The sequence below is a fragment of the Aspergillus piperis genome (genome assembly GCF_003184755.1).
Source record: "Aspergillus piperis CBS 112811 unplaced genomic scaffold BO85scaffold_34, whole genome shotgun sequence".
In the NCBI taxonomy this organism is placed as follows: Eukaryota; Fungi; Ascomycota; class Eurotiomycetes; order Eurotiales; family Aspergillaceae; genus Aspergillus; species Aspergillus piperis.
The window spans coordinates 121,703-141,807 of NW_020291624.1; the positions used below are offsets into that span (position 1 = coordinate 121,703).

Genomic DNA, 20,105 nt, shown 5'->3' on the forward strand with positions numbered 1-20,105 from the left:
GACGGGGGTTGAGTTGGCCCTTGATGGATGGATCGCCTTGGATTGAGAGCCACCGCCCGATCGTAGGTTGCGGCCCGATCCACTCAGACCCTTGGTTTCCCACCCACGGTTCACATCACCTCATATTGTGATAGTGAGAAGGTTGTTTTCCAGGGGGTCCAAGTTGTTTATTTGTGTAAGTAACAAATGCGTGATTAGGATTATTGTTAGTACAGCCAACATCACAAATGCATGTAGACTCCGGACTCCACAGACTAACATTTTGGAGAAATATATTTAGATCGGCACCGCCTATACATCTACTTTAAATGATAAAATCTTAAACCATTTAAACACCAGGAAATACGACCGAATTGCGGCCATTGTATTAGTAAATATCATGTGCTCCAGTCTATAACTAAATATTAGTACTATGGATAGGAATAATACTCATATGTACCCCAGTCATTGCCGTTACGAATCATACAAATATCCGGCAATGACTCCTCCCCAACCGCCGGCATTGTCACTCTGAGTCGCGATGACCTTGGTTCCCTCGAGAACCATATTGGTCGTGCTCTTCGTATTTGTTCCATACAAGTATATGGAGGTTGAATTGGATATGTCAATCGCATTGGTCTGGCAGTCACCGCTGCAATCACCGTTGTTGTTGAAAAAGACCCAGTTGCAGCCACCGTAGAGGAAAAGGTCGGACGAGCCATAAATACGTTCAAACAATGCCATGCGGCATTTGCTATCATTGGCAGCGCAGTTGCTGAAGTCTGGATCACTGCTGTCGAGATACTGCCATGGGGCTGGGTTGAGAGCGCGGCTCCCTGCTCCCTGCCAATATGGTGTTTCACTCTGCTGCATTGCAGTGAAGACGTTCCGGGCATACTGAAAGTTGTACTGGTAGAGTGTATTGTGCTCGGATCCTGTGCCAATGAGCCAGGTCGCGGCTGTACCTTCCACTAGTAGCCCACGGCCGGTGGAGATGGTTTGCGGGTTGTCCCCATCGAGATCGTGATCGGCTGTCCATCCCCACATGTTTTCAATGTAGGCAGATGATGTGCTGGTTAGGTGGAGGAGCCCCCAGGCTGCCTTGCAGTCATTGGGGTCGTCTGTACATAAACTCTCCACTTGGCTACCCGCCGCTCCACCAATGCGGAAATGCGAGTTCCAGAAGCCAACGTCCCCAGGCGACCTGGCAGCGATGTTGACCTCAACCTACAGCAGAAGGACATATTAGCGACCGTCATACAGAGACCCAAAAGAGATTATGTCTTACCAACTTGCAGCCCGGCAGAACATCTGCCACAGTGAACACCATGTCACTAATTTGCGCAACACCCACATCTCCCGGATACCCTACCCGGATCATGGCGCGAGGAGCAGACTCATCTTCAAAGTTGCTTCCGACGGCACTGATCGTCGAGGCATATGCATCACCGATAATTCGGGTACCAGCGGGCACGAAAATGGTATCCGTAACAATGTACGTCCCGGCGGGGAAATACATGAGCGAACAAGATGTCTTGTAGCGGGACAAAATGAGGTTAATGTTCCGAGTATCATCAGTCTCACCGTCCCCATAAACCGGAATCCCAGGAACATTCTTAATATTCAGGACCTGTCCAGTGCTATACTCTTTATACGTCGGCGGCGCCATGGTAAAATAGTTTTTCCCTGACAAAAGCGATGAGGAGCGGGAAGTAGTAACTGTTTGGCCCTGTTGGGACTGGAACTTGGCATTGTTGGAAGTATACTAATGTTTGAGTCAGATCAACCTGCCTTCCTTGGTCAGGGGGCGCACTGCATTAACTTACCAAATGTCCATGTACCCAAGTGTTGGCAACATTCCCGCTCAACGTGGTTTGTCCTCCTATCTTCACCGTGACGCCTGAATTCTGAACATTGTCTAGGACGATAGAATTTCCTGCAGTGTTCGAACTAGATGACGAAATAAGAGTACCCATGCCGACACCGGTAGTATCGACGACGGTTAGAGACCCGGATGTGCCTTGCGCGTCAATTCCCAGGGTACCCTGCTCGAAGCGACAGCCCAAGAAAACAATATCGGTCCCTCCAGCCTGAACGCCCGTAGTGGTACCACTGAATGAGATGTTCTTGAATACCCATTGTTGGCCACTCAACTTCATGCCGGTTGCGCCGCCTTTGAACCAAAGGTCATTCTGTAAGCTGTCAGCGCTATGTCATCATAAAAGTAGAGAGCACAATTACCAGAATCAAGTTACTGTTGTAATCGTATTGTGTAGTTAGGCCGACGTGCTTGGCAGTGTTTGTAGGCATATTGAACCCGACATTGGTGAGCTGAGTCGCCTGGCTAACGGTCCAATCAAGAAGAGTGATGGATTTATCAGCCCCGACCCCGGTCGAGTCGATGATAATGTTCTTAATTCCGAGGTAAAAATTGATCGTACCCCCAAAGTTGGGATCCTTGGCGTAGATGATATGATCGTCCGCGAAATCTGATGATGCCTTGAGGACTGGAGGGTTCGTGGGGTCACCTACAATGACAGTCCCAAGGTACAGCTGCAGAGATGACTTCATAAGATACGTTCCTGCTGGCAAGTAGATGATAGCAGGTTGTCCAGTAGTACCCATGGAATTGGAACTGCGGTCAGGTCCATTTGACGGTCCAGCTATGTGATGTTCTGTCTTAGAAAAGGCTTAAAGTGATTGATCGACTCATCCATACCTTTGATTGCAGCTGAGATAGCTGCTGCTGCGTCCTTCTGTCCAGTATTGTCCGCGCCAAAATCCTTGACAACATTGCGGAAGACACTATAGTTGTCTTTGTACTTCGAATCCATGAAGGATGACTGTCCATTATGATCAATCTGTTCATACCAGTACCCAGACGAGTTACTGGATGACGTGCATAGAGAATCTTCTTCAGCCAGTGCTGAATGAGTTATGGGGGCGGTTGTTCGATAAAGCCATGGTTGCGCAGATTGGTTCTTTATCGTGTAAGGAATTCCGCTATTTCAGTCAGCACTTGTAGACACGTGATATGAGACAAAGTGGAAAATACAAGACTCACGAGGGCTTGGGTTGGTAATTAATTGGAGGAAAATGCTGTAACGGCGACATATCACGGGAGGCTGAGCTATTCCTCGATCCTCCATGGGGCACTGCCCATACTTGAAGTGAAAAGATGCATAATATAGTTACAAGAACGGAGACGGTAGGGGAGGCCATGGTTGAGACCTTTTGAGGGTGGTGTAGGGGAAATTACACAACAGAAATCAAGGCTCGACAGGAAGCAAATCCATTCAATCCGAACGAACAGGCCGTATACTGTCTCGTTAGGATCGGAACAGTCTGACAGGACCTGAGCGAGAGGAAGAACAAATGGCCCAGGTCGGTAGCCTGGTTCAGGACGATGAATACAAGAGGCGATGGCCGGACTTAAATGAAACCATTCATGGTTATGAGCCCGAAGACTTGCCCAGCCTGCACCTGCATACCAGGACAGGGCCGAGGCATGGCAGGCCCAGTCAATCCCCGCCGCCATAGAATCCGCATACTTGGGCATTGGGTCCAATTCAGGGAATGGAAGGCACTGCGTATTGCACAAGACAACATTTCAAGTTTGACAAATTATGTGGTCGGGACAGATGTTTTGCTTTTTTTTGCTTCCTTAAACTATCCTCCTTTCCGCTTGGCCTAGATCCACTCGGAGAAGGTTCAATGTGGACATTACCCCTTTCCAATGGGCAGGCAAATCCGCTCTGATGCATTGTGATGCGAGATGTGGGATATAACTAGGCCAATAAAAAGGTTGAAATCAAATCCCGACAGGAAACGGACTTGAGGTGCAGAATGGAGGAGCGAGACAAACAGTCATGTTAACATCCGTGGTGTCACACGTATAGTAGTAGTCTGGTGGCCTGCTGATCATTGCAGACAGCTCGGCGGGAGGCTTGGAAGGTACCGGATGAGAGACAGCATGCCGCAGAACACATGCCGACCCGCAACCTTGGAGGGAAACACGTAGACCCTGGATGGCAGGGCCCGAGTTATGGACGTTTCAGTCACGTGAGGGTGTCGGCTGGTGGTCTGCTCGTACATGAATGCCTCATCTTCCATCCTGGCTTGAATCGGGATTCTTCAAACCTTCATAAGCCAAGATGGCCTGGCTTACGCTGTCCACGCCTCGTCATTTTAATGAACTACCCCCACAAACATAACTAACTAGCAGTGCCCACCTTCACATCTCCTAGGAACGTTCCTGGCCATTGGCTAATCGACAGTGCATGCTGTAAATACGATATATCGTATGTTCATCGTACTTGAGACAATAAATTCTCTATCGATCTTTCAATCTCAAATTCGGCAATTCAGTAGCGGAGAAAGATCCCGAGAACTCGACGGTGTTGTTAAAGATTGCCCGATCGTGTGCAAGGGGTGGAGTGAATTTCCTACTCTGGCCCCTTACGACTCTGCTAGAGGCTACAGTCTCACCATCAACTATCCACTAGACCAAAACAAAATAATTTCCTTACATTTAACTTGTTTACAAATTGAATTGTGGCTTCCTGGCGACCGGCCCGGGTGAAGCTCGGCCTTTGATTGCCAACGTAACGCGCAGTTTCACTAGAGTCGAATCCCTATATTCTGTTTTCGGAGAGGTTGGAGAGCTGGCCAGCCTGCAGCTACGTGCGATACAACGTAGGGCTATGCCTTCATAGCTTGGTAATTCAAGTTCAAGCTCTAGAACTCCGCAGTTGGCGTGCCGATTGTAAACAAGCATAACAGCGAAGAGCCCAGACTTGGTAGATTCCGGTAGTTGGTTATTTCTGACACACTATGTTTGTAACCCATCAGACGTGAGTTACACTACTTGGATCCTCCGAGCCAGTGAAAACATGATGAGGAAGCCTTGCGACCAGTAATATTGCTCCTGCTGAAGTATCAAACGGAGCTCGCCGTGGCTTAAGGGAGTTTGCCATCTCGCAAGCCGTTTGTTTACGATTAAAGAGGATGGCTACATTTTCATTAGCTTAACATAAGGTAACTTCCATTCGCAATTCTTGTTGACAGTCAAATCAGGTAATCCTTGATTTGGGGATATAACGCGCAACTCGAAGTTTCTAGCATGTCTCAGCACGCTGTATTTGCATGAGACACCGGGTCATACGAGTCCGACAAGATGGTGCGCTTGCCAACCGAAATTCTCGAGATGATCGGGACCTTTGTAGATGACAAGCCCACGCAAAGGGCTTTGACTGAAAGCTCTGTCGAATTCCACACGCTGTTTACACCACGTCTCTATTCCTCTATCACCCTACCAAGCATCTGGACACCCGTCCAGTTTGATCTCATTCGACGACTGTGCTCTTCGCCTGAGTTGGCGAGTCTTGTTCGTCACTTCGCTTTCAGGATAGGGGGGTACGACGACTACGGCAAGGATGAACTCCCCCCAAGGCGCAAAGAGTATAAGCCCTTCATTGATGAACTTGTGGCTGCATTATGTGAACTGGGATGTGATGAATGGGTGTGGTGGGATGGTCTGGAGAGCTTATCTAAAGACGCATGGGCTTGCGCAACGCTCACTTAAATTGACATGTCTAACGACTTTGAAGGTCATTCTTAAGAACAATGATTTTTCAGATCTGACAGAGACGTACCTAGCAAGAATCTGGAGATCAGCAGCTTTTCGTCCACAACCACCAATTCACGCTGCTCCATTTCAATGTCTCAAAGATCTCTTCCTCTTCCAAAACCGCAGGCAGATCTCAGCACAAACACTGCTTACTTCACAGCATATACTGTACCCGCTCTGTTTTCCGGCTCTCAACCATGTCAGTGTGTGCGGACATTTTGACTTTTGGGATTATGAACAAGATCTCGAAAAGTGCCTGCGTCACGACAAGTTCATTATTACAAATTGTCCAGTCAAAGAGGTTACTATTTGGCCGTCAATATATTCCAACAAAGTGATTCAATGGTTCAGACAATCGATTAATCTCGAGCGTCTTGATCTTGTGATAAGTCAGGTGAAGCGTAAACCACCTAGAATAACAGTCACCGACTATTCACGCCAAGTCCTCCTGATGGTAAAGGATACCCTGAAGTCCCTTTCTATTCGGTTGGATGAAAGATTACGGCAAGGCCTTAGAGTGAAAGGGCTCGAGTGCGATCGCCTCAAGATGAGTATTTTCCGATGGTCGTCACTCAAGGATCTGTGTGCTCTGGAGCATCTCACTATACCACATGTAAATCTTACAGGGCTTCCAGACCAACGTACATATGAGGGTCATCCAAAATCCTTCATTGACCATTTTCCTGCCTCACTCAAGACACTCAAGATCACCGACATTGGATTCCATTACATCACTGCATTACTCCTAGATGTTGTGGGATTACTCAAAGAGCGCACTTCCATGCCCTCTCTGCTGAGTGTTTATCTTGAAGCGTTCACAAGAGAAGACTCGAGACTTACCTTCTGCGAGAACATTAATTTTTGGTTTCGGTCGCATAACGACCCCAGGATAAAGGGGCAGGTTCGCCTTGATATCGGACAGAATTCTGGGATACTTATACAGCATAATGCGCTGAAACCATATAGTGAGAGCTATACCTTTCGTTTCTTTAAAGGAGCAGACCACCTTGATGCAGCTTCATTCGCGAGGCTGGCATCCTCAGTAAATGACGAGGTCTCTGTGACTATTAACATACAGCCGGTCCCTTCCTATATAGAAGAGAAGTAATAGATACCCCAATCATTGGAAACCGGCTAATGCCGCTGTTCCATGTGATTCAAGGATCCTCTTTATGGAATAGCTAATAGCGATCGGTGTATGGATGCTTCCAGGTGCCTCTTCGCACGGACTTCACTCGCTTGGCTGTACGGTTCTTATCTTTCTGGTAAAGTACATCAACTTGACAATACATCTTTTGAACAAATTAGAGAGCGTATATTATGCAGCTTGGTCATGCCACCACGATAGAACTGCGTCCTCGTCAGAATGTGCTTCGTAGAACAATCTCATAGGATGGAAGAGAACTGTGCTGTGAGCAGATTATTACGATATCGACAAGGCGTAATCGGCGCTAGAAAGGCTAAGCTCCGAAGGTGGGGCGGGAATATGATCCATCATCCAGTAGAACCCTCTGCCCTATAAGTAAGAACATGGTCGGGCAACTGCCTCTGCACCAAAGATTGTGAATTGATTTTCGTCACAGCCTCGGTGACCCGTCTGCCAAAATGCAGATGGAGGGTATGAGCGGAGGGACGTACTACGGCGTCTTGCACGCCTCCGACGTTGACTTTGCTAATATCACCCAGGTCGAGACGTTTCTGCATGAGCTCAAGCACCTGGAGTATCTTCCTATATTAGGGGCACTCTATGCGGAGTATTTCTGGTATGGGGTTATTGTTCTGCTGGTCGTGGTGGCGGTCATCAACAGGGTGTACTCACTTGTTCAACGTTTGAGGTGAGTAAGCATATTGAGTTTTTAGAGACTTGGTTCGGATATGATGCTAATAATTCGGCGTCGCGGAAAGGTTCTATCCAAGCATAACTTACAAGTCTTGCCTTGCCAATATTACATCGACCACACTCGCAACTACCACAGCGCTGGTTCGGGAGCCATCTTATCTCCAGTGGACCCCCCGTGCGTTGTCACCTTGGTTCAAGATCCCGCCATTCGGACCGATATATATCATCCTCATATACTTTGTCTTCATCATCGTTCTGGAGTTCGTCAACAACGATGTTGCAGGCGCTGGGTACTGGCAGTTTCTAGGAGTCCGCGCTGGATGGCTTGCAGCTGCTCAGATTCCCCTCCTTGTAGCCTTGGCCGGCAAAAGAAACCTGATCGGTATGCTCTGCGGCATACCCTATGTCCGACTGAACATCTACCATCGCTGGGTATCTCGAGGGCTCCTGCTGCTCTCGACTTTCCATTTCGCCTTTCAAAATCATGGGTGGGATATTTATCATATAAGTAGACTGGAGTGGGACACAGATGACTGTCCCACAAAGGGTATCGCCGCCTACGCTTTCATCCTATGGATGAATCTCACAACGTTAGCCCCCTTCCGACATATGAGCTACGAGTTCTTCGTCGTACAACACATCATCACGTTCTTCGGCTTCATCATCGCCCTCTCCTATCATCTGGACACCAGCCCAGCCCCAAACGCCCAGCGCTACGTCTTTGTCACCGCCGGTATCTACGTCGCTGGTTTAATCCTGCGATCCTTCTACTACAGCTACATCAACTCTCGCCCCGCACGAGCCATACTAGAACCCCTGGAAGGCGGCGCCACCAAGGTCCGAATTACTGCTCGCAAGATCCGTAACTGGAAGCCCGGGTCGCACATCCTTCTATCTCTCCCGCGCTTAGGGCTCCAGCTCTCACACCCAGCAACCATCTCATCCATACCATCGTCCCACGACGGCGAACTAGTCCTTTTTCTAAGAGCCCACAAGGGCTTCACGCGAAAGCTGATCAACACCGCAGAAGCCACCAGCAACTGCTCCAAAGACGTCGAATCCCCACAAACCAAGCGTTCATACACCGCTCTACTCGATGGTCCCTACGCAAGCTCCGCTCCAGACTTCACATCTTTTGATTCCGCCCTATTCCTCGCAGGTGGCACAGGTGTAACATTCACCCTATCTCAGCTTCTCCACGTCGCACACCGTTCCACAAAGGGGCCATTGCCTCTCCGCCAAGTCCTCTTCATCTGGGTAATCAAGGAAAGCCGCCAAGCGTCCTGGGTTCTGGCCGAGCTTGAAGCCGCGATGCAGAAGCTGCAGCACACAAATATCCAGATCCGGGTGAAAATTTTCATAACACAAGACTCTGTTTGCCTCCCAGATACCGACAGCAAAACCAACAATGAAAAACAGACCTGTGCCTGCACAGATCCCTGCACCTGCTCTAACAACAGTGACGACGTCGACAAAATTGAACAAATAGCCCCTTCTTCACCCTGCACGGATCCAGATTCGGCCCTCGAAACCTCGGGACCTCCAAGAATCTCCTTCGCGCAGGGAAGACCTTCGTTCGACGGTTACATCGAGGACGCCGTCTTGCAAGCTAGAGGCGAAATAGCTGTTGCTGTTTGCGGACCCATCGGACTAACCGTTTCCGTGCGACAGGCGGTGGTCCGGGTGTCGGATCATCTGGCTGTTTGTAAAGGGTCTGGATTGCCGGGGGTGTTTTTGCATGTGGAGAATGTGTGTTGATGACTATTTTCTACTAGACTACAGTCATTTGCAGTGATTAAGAACCGGGCTGGGCGGGTGGATGGATGCAATGGTGCGATGTATATATCCGAGATAAGTACATATTTTAGTAACTAGTGGTATGAGATCTGTGCGTTCGGTTTCAGTGAGGATACGAATACGATAGAGGGCAGGTATAGCCTGGTCCTAGTTCGGATTTGGATACAGTCTACTCCGTGAATAAGTTGAAACTCCTAATTCCTCAATTGGTCCCTGTCCACTTGCAATGTTCCTAGCCTGGTCCCTTGCCTTTTTGGGTAAGGACATACAATTCTTTACCTGTTTTGTTTGTGTAGAATGACATCAAATTCCGCTGATTGATTTTGTCTATCTTATCTCTGCCTGTGTAAGTATGCAAAAAGCGTTTTGACAACTGTTTGAATGCAGTGACTTTTGATTATACTAATATGGACATCTAATAGATGCTTATAGCTTTAAAGCACCGGAGCTATATAGACATATTATGATTCATATACTTTGTAATATCTCGTTGTACCATTCAGGTTGGCAGGAAGACAAGGCATGTATTAGAATTCTAATTTAGGAATCTTGTCAGATATGCTTTACTATACAAAACAGTGGATTAGTATAATTACTGCTATTTTAGTAGTAAGGGAACCAGGTTTAGGAATATTGCGTGTGGAGGGGAACCATTGAAATAATTAGGCGTAAGCAGAAATTTGTGTGTCTTGTTTGATCTTACCATTTAGTTAGATGCTATGGTCCTATGATAACATTCAATCGGGCCATCATTAATCCGAGTCGATGTTGATCCTGGCCACGTCATGTATGCCAACTCATGCATTTAGTAACAATGAGGGGTAAGTATACTTCCTTATAAACCCGATCGAGCATGGTTGGATGTTACAACACCCATATATGTCATCTTTTAGTCCTGAGCCGACCTGATGTATCTCGCTAAATGAAAATAAGAAAAAAAATATATACTCCACACTGCTAAACAAACGTAAACCCAAAATACACCACTTAAGTGGGGAGAATGGCCCCTTTTAACTACTCCGAGCTTCAGCTCGGACCGAATTCTACACGCCTCGTCCGTCTTCTACCATCCGAAAAAGACGATACCCCGATAAGATGCGAGCTCTTCACCTATATACTGCCAGAGAGCACTGGTAGAAAGCATCTCTATGAGGCGTTGTCCTACGTATGGGGCAGCCAAAGTGAGACACATACAATAACTGTGAATGGATGTGAGCTTCATGTTACACGGAACCTTTACACAGCCTTGATACACCTCCGAGACAATCAGCTGGAGAGAATATTATGGATTGATGCAATATGTATTAATCAAGAGGATGATGATGAGAAGAGCGAGCAGATCCCTCTCATGCGGTCAATTTATGCACAAGCTGATCGCGTTGTTGTCTGGCTTGGAGAGGCTATGCGGGATGGTGATGAAGCACTCAAAACTATTCAGCGCTGGGCAGCAGCTAGTATCCCATGCGATGATAGCTTATTGGATGATAGCTTATTGGATCCATGTTCAAGATTATTACAGCGCGATTGGTTCCAACGTACATGGGTAAGGAAGCATTGAATAAGCTTTATATGTATGCATATCTAACCAATTATTATAGGTACTCCAGGAGGTTGGTGTCGCCCGATGCATTTCCATCCTCTGTGGCTCCGTGGATATAAATGGGCATGTTTTCTGTGAAGGTCTCGAAAAATCCCCACTCTCTCTGCCAACCTTCATCTACCCAGTCCTTCACCTGATTAAGGGCTTGTTTCTCCGACCAAGATATGAAATTGATTCCCGTGGGACACTTGCTATAGGTGAATTGATTGACATGTACCGCTTTCACAAGGCAACTAAGCTACATGACAAGGTATACTCATTGCTAGGCCTGTCCGTCGAAGATCCTGAAGAGGTTGGTTTAAAACCCAACTATCGTCTTCCATGGAATGAGGTCTTCATGCAGACCATTATGCATGTATTCCCAAGTTCATGCTCTGTGGAGACATGGTCTGGGTCACCAGTTGCTGTGATCAAAGAAAAGGGATTGGTTCTAGGTTATGTTGGCTTTGTTGATAAGATCCTTCTCAAGTATGGTAGTCAACACTTTGAGGTAAAGTACAATGACACCGCTCGTGCACTAGGTTACGAAACCAGATGGGGCACTAGGTGGAAGCTTAACGCTTCTGCGGAATCAGTAAAGGAAGGTAATATTATCTTTCTATTGAAAGGTGCCTCAAGTCCAATCATCGTTCGACTCTGCAGGGGATATTTCACTGTCATTGTGAGCACAACAGTACTTCAGTCATATGGCAATATGGAAAGGTCTAATGGAGTTTCCACCCAATTGGGGTTCCCTGCACAAGGCTCTCTTCACGACATTGTTATGGTTTGGGATATATCCTCAGCTGATGGAGAAGAGAATAAAGAACATGACGACCAAAAGGATCTCATCTACGTGGTACCACATTACCAAGAGAAAGCCTCCGAGAAGGAAAAAAGACTGCGAGATATATCACTCATCTCAGAAGGCATTATGATGCAGATACTGCAACAAACTGGGCTCACGTCCTATGATTGGTTTCTATACAGTGCCGGATTACGTCGTAAAGGGAGCCTGGCAGGCTTTGAGGACATTATCAAGATAGCTGTTGAATTTGAAGGCAATTATGAGATTAGAATTGTGGAGCAGCTCCTGGAACACTGTAGAGACAGTCTACCAGTCTCTGAGAATGTGGTCGCGGCAGCAGCAGCAAGTGAAGGATTCCTGGGGTTTGCAATTATGGGCCAGCTCCTGAAACACTGTGGAAAGAGCCTACCGGTCACTGATGCTGTGGTCAAGGCAGCAGCAGCAAATGAAGGATTTTTTGGGCATAGGATCTTCAAGCAGCTCCTAGAACATTGTGGAGGAAGCCTACAGGTCTCTGAAGATGTGATTAAGGCAGCAGAAGCAAATAAAGATGTTTAAGGCGATAAGATCATACAGGAGATCTTGGAGAATTTTGAAAAGAGTCTACCAGATTTTGAAGATGTGATTAAGGCAGTAGCAGCAAACGAAGATGATGGGCAGGAGCTGCCCCTGGCTTATGGAAAGTCAGAGCCTACCAGAATGTGAAGGTATGATCTAGAGAGCAGAATCAAAGGGAAGCTCCAGATGTCAGATCAGGAAGCTGCTGGCAAAGCTGGAATAGTCCAAGAGTATTCCGTGTAAGTGGTGGCACCAGTATCCGGAAACCCTGTACTTAGGATCTGCTTTCACCCTTCTGCGGTCGGCTATGACTTGGCGGGTACTGGCTGTGCTGGGGCCTTAGGCTGGTTTGGTTGGAAACTAGGGGGTAGGATGTTGATTCAAGCTGAATTCAATGGGCGATTCCTCAACAGTTGACAGGAGTACTCTGTTCATTCTAAGAAAGCTGCGGGGCCGGCCTAAAAGGCATGTAAAAACTATTCCGTCTTTTTGGACACCAAACACTGGCATTCTGCGACAGGTAACTATGATCCATTGTCGCTCGATGGCCAAGATGTCTGAGTGTCGAGCAATATTCCCCACTCACGTTTCGGAGCTCCGAAGGTGTACTATGTTTAGAGTGTCAAATATACATAATCCAGAAAGTTTCTACCTATTTGCTTTCCGTAGCTTATCTCAAAGATAACGGAAATAGAGGGCATTTAACGGACAGGGTGATAGCCCAATTTATTTAGAAAGTGGTCTAAAGCTAAGATTGAAGAAAGTATGTGTGCTGGTTGGTCAATGTTCGCGTGCAAGTTCAAGGGCCTTCGCAGGGACTAGAGTAAGACCCGATCGTCAAAGGAATTTCAGGGGGTAAAGCCCGTTTCATTGTTCCGCTGATTTTCGATGCAGTGTACGGCAAACAGCACATACTGTCAGGGTAAGAATGTGTGCCTGTCAGCAGTTTGTCAGAGTATGCCCCTGACGTATTATCCGATTCATGTGAAAATCCCCATGGCGAGCCTTAGGAAGAATGCAATGGCTGCCTCCGTGGGTCCAGTCCGTTAAAATCTCGCTTGTTTATTTTATGTGGGTATGCTTCGGGGATCCGAATTTCTCTCCCCGCGGTAGTTGATTCTAACTCCAACCGGTCCTTGGCTAAAACAAGTCTGCGGCACGAGTGACCAGATAGGCTTAGGAAAAACCAGATTGTACCTGGACGGGAGATGGGGTCAGACGGGACGTTCCACCTGGGCTTGCGAAGTGTGCGAAAGTGCGGTGGAAGATGGTTTGTTCGTTAGTCGTTACGCATGTGCCATTACGTAGAATTATTCAAGGGTCTATTATTAGTAGCTTAGAACCCCAGAGAAATCCCGATTATGGAGTTGAGCCAATTTGTTTGCGCAGCATAGGGTGGTTCGTCCGAGCTTTTGCGATGTCAAACGGGCCCATCGTCATTTCAAACAAGTTGGACTCGTGGTGCGTGGGACTCGGCCCCATTATCGTTATCTGCGGTCCAGCGAATCAAAGGACAGCCTGGCGTGGGAACAGGGGGGCATTGCTTACTGCGCTTCTCAAGGCTGGTGGATGCGCATAGGCGGCTTAGCCACGGTAGAAGACGGGAGGACGAGAAAGACAGCAAGGTCAATGGATAGAGGTGAAACGAAAAAAAAAATGAAATCAGGGAATCAAGGCCACCAGGATGAATGTGGATCGAAAACTAGGATGCAGCTGATTGGCAGGGAACAGAACAAGATGATGGGAAGGCAAGAAAGAATGAAGAGTGGATTGTGACTGACGGAGTGACGGGATTGAGAGTTGCACCGTGGCGGAGAATGACTTACTGACTAACAGACGGCCCCTCACCAATCACGAGCGGCTGATGCCGACCATCTTCCCCTTCGATCATCTCACAGCCTTTCGCAGTCCAGGCCATCCGTTCATTCACCATCCAACTCAACCCAGTCGTTCTTTCGGTCCTCTCTTTCGGTTCCCAATCCCTCCCTCCCCCCCCCCCCCCCCGGATTTCCCTTCTCGAATGAAGGTTCTCTCTTATTCTTCCCACTATTCTAGATAGTTAGTTCCAAGGGCTGCTCGCCAGAGCTGCCTCTTGTTCGCTCTTGGACTCTCCGCCAACCTTTCTTATCGCGGCCGCAGCGCCGCTCCGCTCCCTTAATCGCCATGCTGCTCAAACCCGCCACTCCCCTCACCATCCTCCTCCTGATCGCATTTGCGCTTCTCCTCATCTCAGTCATCTCCACCCCTATCGTCAAAAGCATTGCGCTTGCGAGACATGATAATATTGATTATGGCGTGTTCGGATACTGCAAAGGCGATGTGTGCACCAGTATTCATGTTGGTTACGCCGACGGTTTGTCGCCCTCTTCTTTGCTTTCAATCTCGTCAAGATCGCTAAACTCCTGCATTAAACTGCAGCTGACTCTAGTTCAGATGATATTACTTCCGAAGACGGTACATTCAGCATTGCACCTGGCACTCGCCGATCGCTCTCAGCCATTCTGATCGTCCATCCCGTCGCGGCCTTCCTCACACTTGTATGTCTATGTATGGCAGCAGCGGCTCATTTTCATGCACCGTCGCACTCGCCCCGCTATTTGCTAGCCCTGTTGATTCTACTGCTTCCTACCCTTCTTGTGTCACTCCTCGCCTTCCTCGTCGATATTCTCTTGTTTGTACCGCACATGGCCTGGGCAGGATGGATTGTCTTAGTTGCGACCATTTTACTTGTCACTTGCGGCGTGGTCACATGTGCAATGCGTCGGACACTTGTGAGCCGCAAGGCTAGGAAGAAGCGAATCAACGAAAACGCTGAAATGAGCGGGGAGAACTTCTACAACCGCCAAAACGCAGCGACGGCGGCAGCGGCAGCGAACATGGATACAAAAGAACCTGTGATCACTGGGTCTTCACCTTCATCTGATACGGGCCCTACATTTGCTACTTTCCGTACGACTACACACGACAGTGATGACGACCGTACCCCACTGAACTCACGGACCGTTCAACCTGACCCTCCAATGCCCGATAGTCAATTCACCCGCGTCCGGAGAGATATGGCGGCCTATAACTCTTCACCTGACGATGCTGGTATCTCTGGTCCGCAGGCTCCACCATCTGATCCTCGTTTGCGCAATCAGTATTCCGACGGCAGTGTTGGCTCGCGGAGAGGGCCCCCTCCGCCAGGGTTTGCCCGCGGACGAGGTGGTTATCCACCGCGCGGGGCTTATGGCCGTGGAGGGCCTTACAGAGGACCACCTCGAGGACCGCCTCCTCCAGGTGCAAACGGTGTCCCAATGGGTCCCATGCGAGGTGGACACCCCGGGATGATGGGACGAGGCTATCGAGGACCCCCGCCGGGTGATTACATGCCCGGTCCCGCTCCTCGACCAACCCCGCCGCCTGAAGATGAGTACGGCTATCACCACCCACCGCCCGTCGCGCGAGAGCCGTCCCCTGGACCAATTGGAATGGCAGTATCTCCAGATCATGGTAGCCCAATCGGCCAGGCCATCGAAATGCAACCACAGCCACGACGAATGGGCTCCCATGAATCGCATGAAGGGCACCTCGAACCCCAGCCACATGCGCTATCAGCAGATGGCTATCCGGAACCTATTAGTCCCTCAAGCCTCTATAGTCGGACAGCGTAAGCTGTGTATCCTCTCTAACCTTTTCTTAGGATGCTAACAAATCCCAGATCCTATGTTCCTCCACGTGCCGGTTGGGCTCCAGAAGAACCGCGGGCCGGCCCCTCGCCCTCACCTGTTCATGCATATGACGGGCCACGACAACATGCTCGAACTCCTTCAGCGGACTATTTTGAAGATGCAGACCCTCGGTTTGCTACTACCAACGAGTCGGCGGCGGGCAACCCTCGGTTGCCGGCTGTCTTGACACCAGGTGCTACTGGTGAGAGGAAACCGATGGAAGATATGGCGGAAGGACCCAGCTCACCGACTACTAGCGAAGTAAGCCACTTTACATCAATATCTGAGCGGCCTATCAATCCCCGCTGGCGCCCACCTCCCGTTCCAGCTCAGCGGAAGCATGATGTTCTCCTAGAGAACAACCCCGACTTTGACCTGCGGGCCGGTACTGGGCGAGGAGGAGCTGCTGGTGTTGGTAGTCGCATGCCACCTATGTCAATACCTCGAGACGCGGCAAGATACCCCATTTGAACATAATCTTAATCCTTTCGTCTACACCATTGATGTGCTTGTTACAATCATCATGCCGGCCTTGCGTGGAGTTATGGAGTCTGTTATGGAGTCTGTCACTGGACTGTTTTCGTTGTGTTCATCACTTATCCTGTCATGCTTGCGCAGCATGACACTGCAAATAAGCGCCCCTGTCCGTTGCGTCGGTCCATGTATATGAAAAGTGGAAGATCCGGATGTACAATTGAACGGCTCTCTTGCTGTGATGTGGGCTTGATTGTCGTTAGTTATGATTGTTATGTTAGTTCAATAGCCATGATTGATTATGACATTAGCAGTTGTCTTCCTTTGCTGTATAATAGGGAAGACATGATTTCGAGTGTCCAAAGGTAAGTTCAGTTAAGCGCCATAGCAAGTTTGTCTTCAGGCTAGAATTGTCGCCAAGCGCGGTCATGTGAGTCCTGCTCTTCTCAAAAGGATCAATCACTTGGCCTGCATGCCGTGCTACTTTCACCGCAGAACAGCCTCTCGAGACGACTTCATTGCACTTGCCAATCAATATTGAGTCGACATTCTATAGCGCACTCCATCACGCAGCATATCCGTAAACAAGGCAGGTGAAGGTTAGTTCGTTAACATCAGCCAACAGCCCAGAAACTTACCAGTACCACCAGTGGTCCTCTCGCTCCACGATCTATCACCTCCGCGGATACCAGCAACCTTATGGTGCACATAATACAATCAAGGCAGTGCCTGTGGGTCTCTGATGCAAAATACGACGCCACGACCTGTATCTGGCATACAAATGATGATTGTCATGGCAATACGAGCTGATTGCGGCTGCCTGCTCCGTGACCTGTGCTTCACTTGAAAATAGCCTTCGTCAGCGCAAGCTCTATTTGACACCCAAACATGACTGGTCAGCGAAGCGTGAAGCGATAAGAGATATAGCTATGGGACGCCCCCATCTGTTCGATCCGGAGGGGCTATTTGTCTGGGCTCACATTTACAACGAGAAGAATGTTCGCAGACGGCACTGGAGAGAGACGCCAAGTAGTCTTGGACAAATGCCCAGCGTGGCTCAGCGGTAACTGAAATCAAAGTTTGCTAGATTTGGACAGACCAAAAAGCCACTTACTGCTGGCCCCTAGCGGAAGCATGACGGGTGAGTCTGTTATGGTCTACTGTTGGATAGCTCAAGTGTTGATGATGTGGTGTCTGACGATGAAAGGTCCTTATACGAGTACTATCCAGCCATCTTTCGCCGTGATGTGGCTTATCAAGGCATCTAACACGATGAAACTCTTCATGATTCGGTTCTAGCTCATCCATCCCGTTCCATCCCGCAGAGTATGGGGATCTACCCGGACTAGTGCGCCACCTGCCCAGATCCCACCACCGTTCGCAGTCAGTACTGGATAGTCGATACCAAATCACAAAGAGGGCCGAGAATATAAGCTTGGCAGCTCCCGACCGACGGGTAGCATGAGCCTCTGCCGCCCAGCGGAACCGGATTGGCAGGCCTGCCAAGATGGTGCCAAGGTGGCGCGCGGCGGAAGATACGATACGTCCAAAGCCGAATACACTGAATCCCTGGATATTGTCGCCTGATGAGTCCGATGCGGTATTGCTATCCTGAACACTTCGAATCGCGAGGATAAGGCGTGTTTGTGTCGCATATTGGGCTGAAACTGAAACGTCCAGAGCGGCGGTGAAGACCAACCACGAGGATAATGCGAAACGTGCGTCGCTCCGATGGTAGTATCGACTTGAAGGTTAGGACAAGTGATGATCCAACTTGGCGCGGAGACACGCGGGGGGCTCGCCATGATTATGAAGATCCAGGCAGTGTCCGTCACATATAGATCCTACGTCCGGCACGTTGGATGCCCGAGTTAAGGAACTTTATCCATCAGAATCACCCAGCTCTACCACAGTCTCTTTGCAAACCTCTTAGTTACATCATGCAGTCCTATCCTTCTGAAGATATTCAACCGGTCCCACAAGCAAGAACAACAAACAGAGGACATCTCCAATTTGCCGAAGATAAGGGTGGACTCTGGTCCTCAGGCAATAGCACTAATGTCTCCCTCTCTGTTGGCCAGGCCGTAGAAGGGGGCCTCTATGCAACTATGACTCGGCACTTTAAAGCCGAGATCGACACAAGATACGCAGACATTGTTTTGATAGTCTGCGGGTTTGTCAGCGGACTAGTTGACGGGCTGTCATTTAACGCATGGGGTAGCTTCTCAAGCATGCAGACAGGTACGCCATAGCAGTTGACTTGAGTCGTTGAGAACGGCTTCTTATAGAAACTAGGGAATACCCTCTTCATCGCCCTCGGTGCTTCCGGCCAGCCTAGATACCCAGCTTACCTTTGGGCCAAATCACTCATAGCCCTATGCACTTTCATCTCCAGCAACGTCATCTTCATCCAGGTAGCCAGAAGACTGAGCCCTCGCCGTCGTTCAACCATGATCCTCTCGTTCGCCACCCAGACCATCTGCCTCCTCGCTGCTGCCATCTTGGTTGAGGCCAAAGTGGTCTCCCCGAAGCCAGAAGACCCCCGGGCTCCGATTCAATGGATGCAGATTCTGCCCATTACCCTACTGGCCTTTCAGGCAGGTGGACAGATCTGTGCATCAAGGATTCTCGCATATGATGAGATTCCTACAGTAGTTCTTACCACCTTGTTGTGTGATCTACTGGTCGACCCGGATCTGCTGGCAAAGAGGAATGCAAGGAGGAACAGACGGATCGGGGCTTTCCTGGCGCTGTTCTTGGGTGCTATGACTGCAGGTGGATTGTCCAAGGTTGCTACCATGGCGAGTAGTTTGTGGTTTGCCTTTGGCTTGAAGTTCACAATCACCCTTAGTTGGATCGTTTGGAGAGCCGAGGGAGGGAGTAAAGCTGGAGATATTGTTTGATCGGATCAACCTTACACCCTGATGATCGTTTGCTCTTGACTTCCCATCTGATATTGTTCTGAGTTCAATCCCAAGCCCACTGTGCAAGGATACTAAATTGTGACCATGTTCTTTCAATACCAATGCCACATATTATATCTCCATCCACATCACCACGTAGCCAATTCCACCTATCCCTTCCAACCCTGATCCAAAGACATAACATAAACCAACCCATCAGCAATCCCCTACTCACTACCCCACCTACCACACTTACCCCCTCAACACATTGCAGTGCGCCCCTATCCCCCAAGTGAATACACACGCCAGCCCTACCCCCACCATCCCACTACCCCCGCTCCCAGATAATCAAAATCAATCAGTCTAATCAGATACGATCCCCCAAACCAATAAGATTCCCTCCCTGACCGAGATGTAAAAGGAATCGCGAAAATCCACTCTTATAAGGCGACCAATAGCGACGCGCTGGGGGACGCGTTGGGAAGGTTAGGAGCCCTAGATGGGTCTTGTATTCACTGTTAGGGAGGATGCTGCTAGGAGAGAGGATCATGTGTGTGTGTGTGTGTGTGTGTGTGTGTGTGTGTGTGTGTGTGTGTGTGATGGGTGGTTCTGTTGGAGTAAATGAATGAGGTAGTAGATGGTCAGCAGTGAGAAATAGTACTAGTTCTGCGAGTTGTTTGATATACTAAATCTACAGCAGTGACCAACTCTATCTTATAAAGACTGTATGGGGACGTCCACCTACATACTATCCCATTTAAAGTGCTTAGTATTTGATCTAGAATGTACTCATCCAATATTGCATGCAGAAAAAAACACAAGATCTGC

The 20,105-nt window shown here is 48.9% G+C and overlaps 7 protein-coding genes across 7 annotated transcripts; 5 read left to right on the forward strand and 2 right to left on the reverse strand.

Moving 5' to 3' along the window:
* Window positions 1-453: 453 nt before the first annotated feature.
* Window positions 454-3,093, reverse strand: BO85DRAFT_384468 (glycoside hydrolase family 55 protein; the record flags this gene model as incomplete). Its single annotated transcript, XM_025656554.1, has 6 exons — window positions 454-1,206; window positions 1,268-1,744; window positions 1,806-2,171; window positions 2,221-2,642; window positions 2,699-2,982; window positions 3,044-3,093. 6 exons carry the CDS (start codon window positions 3,091-3,093, stop codon window positions 454-456), a joined length of 2,352 nt encoding a protein of 783 aa, XP_025510103.1.
* On the reverse strand, window positions 2,936-3,719 carry BO85DRAFT_208859 (uncharacterized protein). Its single transcript, XM_025654602.1, has 2 exons — window positions 3,035-3,719; window positions 2,936-2,982 (listed from the first exon to the last, which is right to left on the reverse strand). The coding sequence occupies exon 1, from the start codon at window positions 3,536-3,538 to the stop codon at window positions 3,110-3,112; it is 429 nt and encodes a 142-aa protein (XP_025510104.1). The 5' UTR covers window positions 3,539-3,719; the 3' UTR covers window positions 2,936-2,982; window positions 3,035-3,109.
* A 1,436-nt stretch (window positions 3,720-5,155) lies between these two features.
* Window positions 5,156-5,563, forward strand: BO85DRAFT_493266 (uncharacterized protein; the record flags this gene model as incomplete). The annotated part of the gene is made up of 1 exon (XM_025663820.1): window positions 5,156-5,563. One exon carries the CDS (start codon window positions 5,156-5,158, stop codon window positions 5,561-5,563), a length of 408 nt encoding a protein of 135 aa, XP_025510105.1.
* A 1,650-nt stretch (window positions 5,564-7,213) lies between these two features.
* Window positions 7,214-9,206, forward strand: BO85DRAFT_384583 (ferric reductase family protein; the record flags this gene model as incomplete). Its single annotated transcript, XM_025656557.1, has 2 exons — window positions 7,214-7,443; window positions 7,514-9,206. 2 exons carry the CDS (start codon window positions 7,214-7,216, stop codon window positions 9,204-9,206), a joined length of 1,923 nt encoding a protein of 640 aa, XP_025510106.1.
* Window positions 9,207-10,245: 1,039 nt separating this feature from the next.
* On the forward strand, window positions 10,246-12,190 carry BO85DRAFT_384567 (HET domain-containing protein; the record flags this gene model as incomplete). Its single annotated transcript, XM_025656556.1, has 2 exons — window positions 10,246-10,788; window positions 10,844-12,190. The coding sequence occupies 2 exons, from the start codon at window positions 10,246-10,248 to the stop codon at window positions 12,188-12,190; spliced, it is 1,890 nt and encodes a 629-aa protein (XP_025510107.1).
* A 2,163-nt stretch (window positions 12,191-14,353) lies between these two features.
* BO85DRAFT_408471 (putative pH signal transduction protein PalI) lies at window positions 14,354-16,734 on the forward strand (the record flags this gene model as incomplete). Its single annotated transcript, XM_025657399.1, has 3 exons — window positions 14,354-14,547; window positions 14,619-15,839; window positions 15,891-16,734. The coding sequence occupies 3 exons, from the start codon at window positions 14,354-14,356 to the stop codon at window positions 16,369-16,371; spliced, it is 1,896 nt and encodes a 631-aa protein (XP_025510108.1). The 3' UTR covers window positions 16,372-16,734.
* A 1,580-nt stretch (window positions 16,735-18,314) lies between these two features.
* BO85DRAFT_443403 (YoaK family protein) lies at window positions 18,315-19,277 on the forward strand (the record flags this gene model as incomplete). The annotated part of the gene is made up of 2 exons (XM_025658875.1): window positions 18,315-18,615; window positions 18,670-19,277. The coding sequence occupies 2 exons, from the start codon at window positions 18,315-18,317 to the stop codon at window positions 19,275-19,277; spliced, it is 909 nt and encodes a 302-aa protein (XP_025510109.1).
* Window positions 19,278-20,105: the final 828 nt, after the last annotated feature.

Excerpts from the sequence above, each read along its gene's own strand:
- BO85DRAFT_208859 (XM_025654602.1), bottom strand. The coding sequence starts at position 3,538 with ATGCCCAAGTATGCGGATTCTATGGCGGCGGGGATTGACTGGGCCTGC.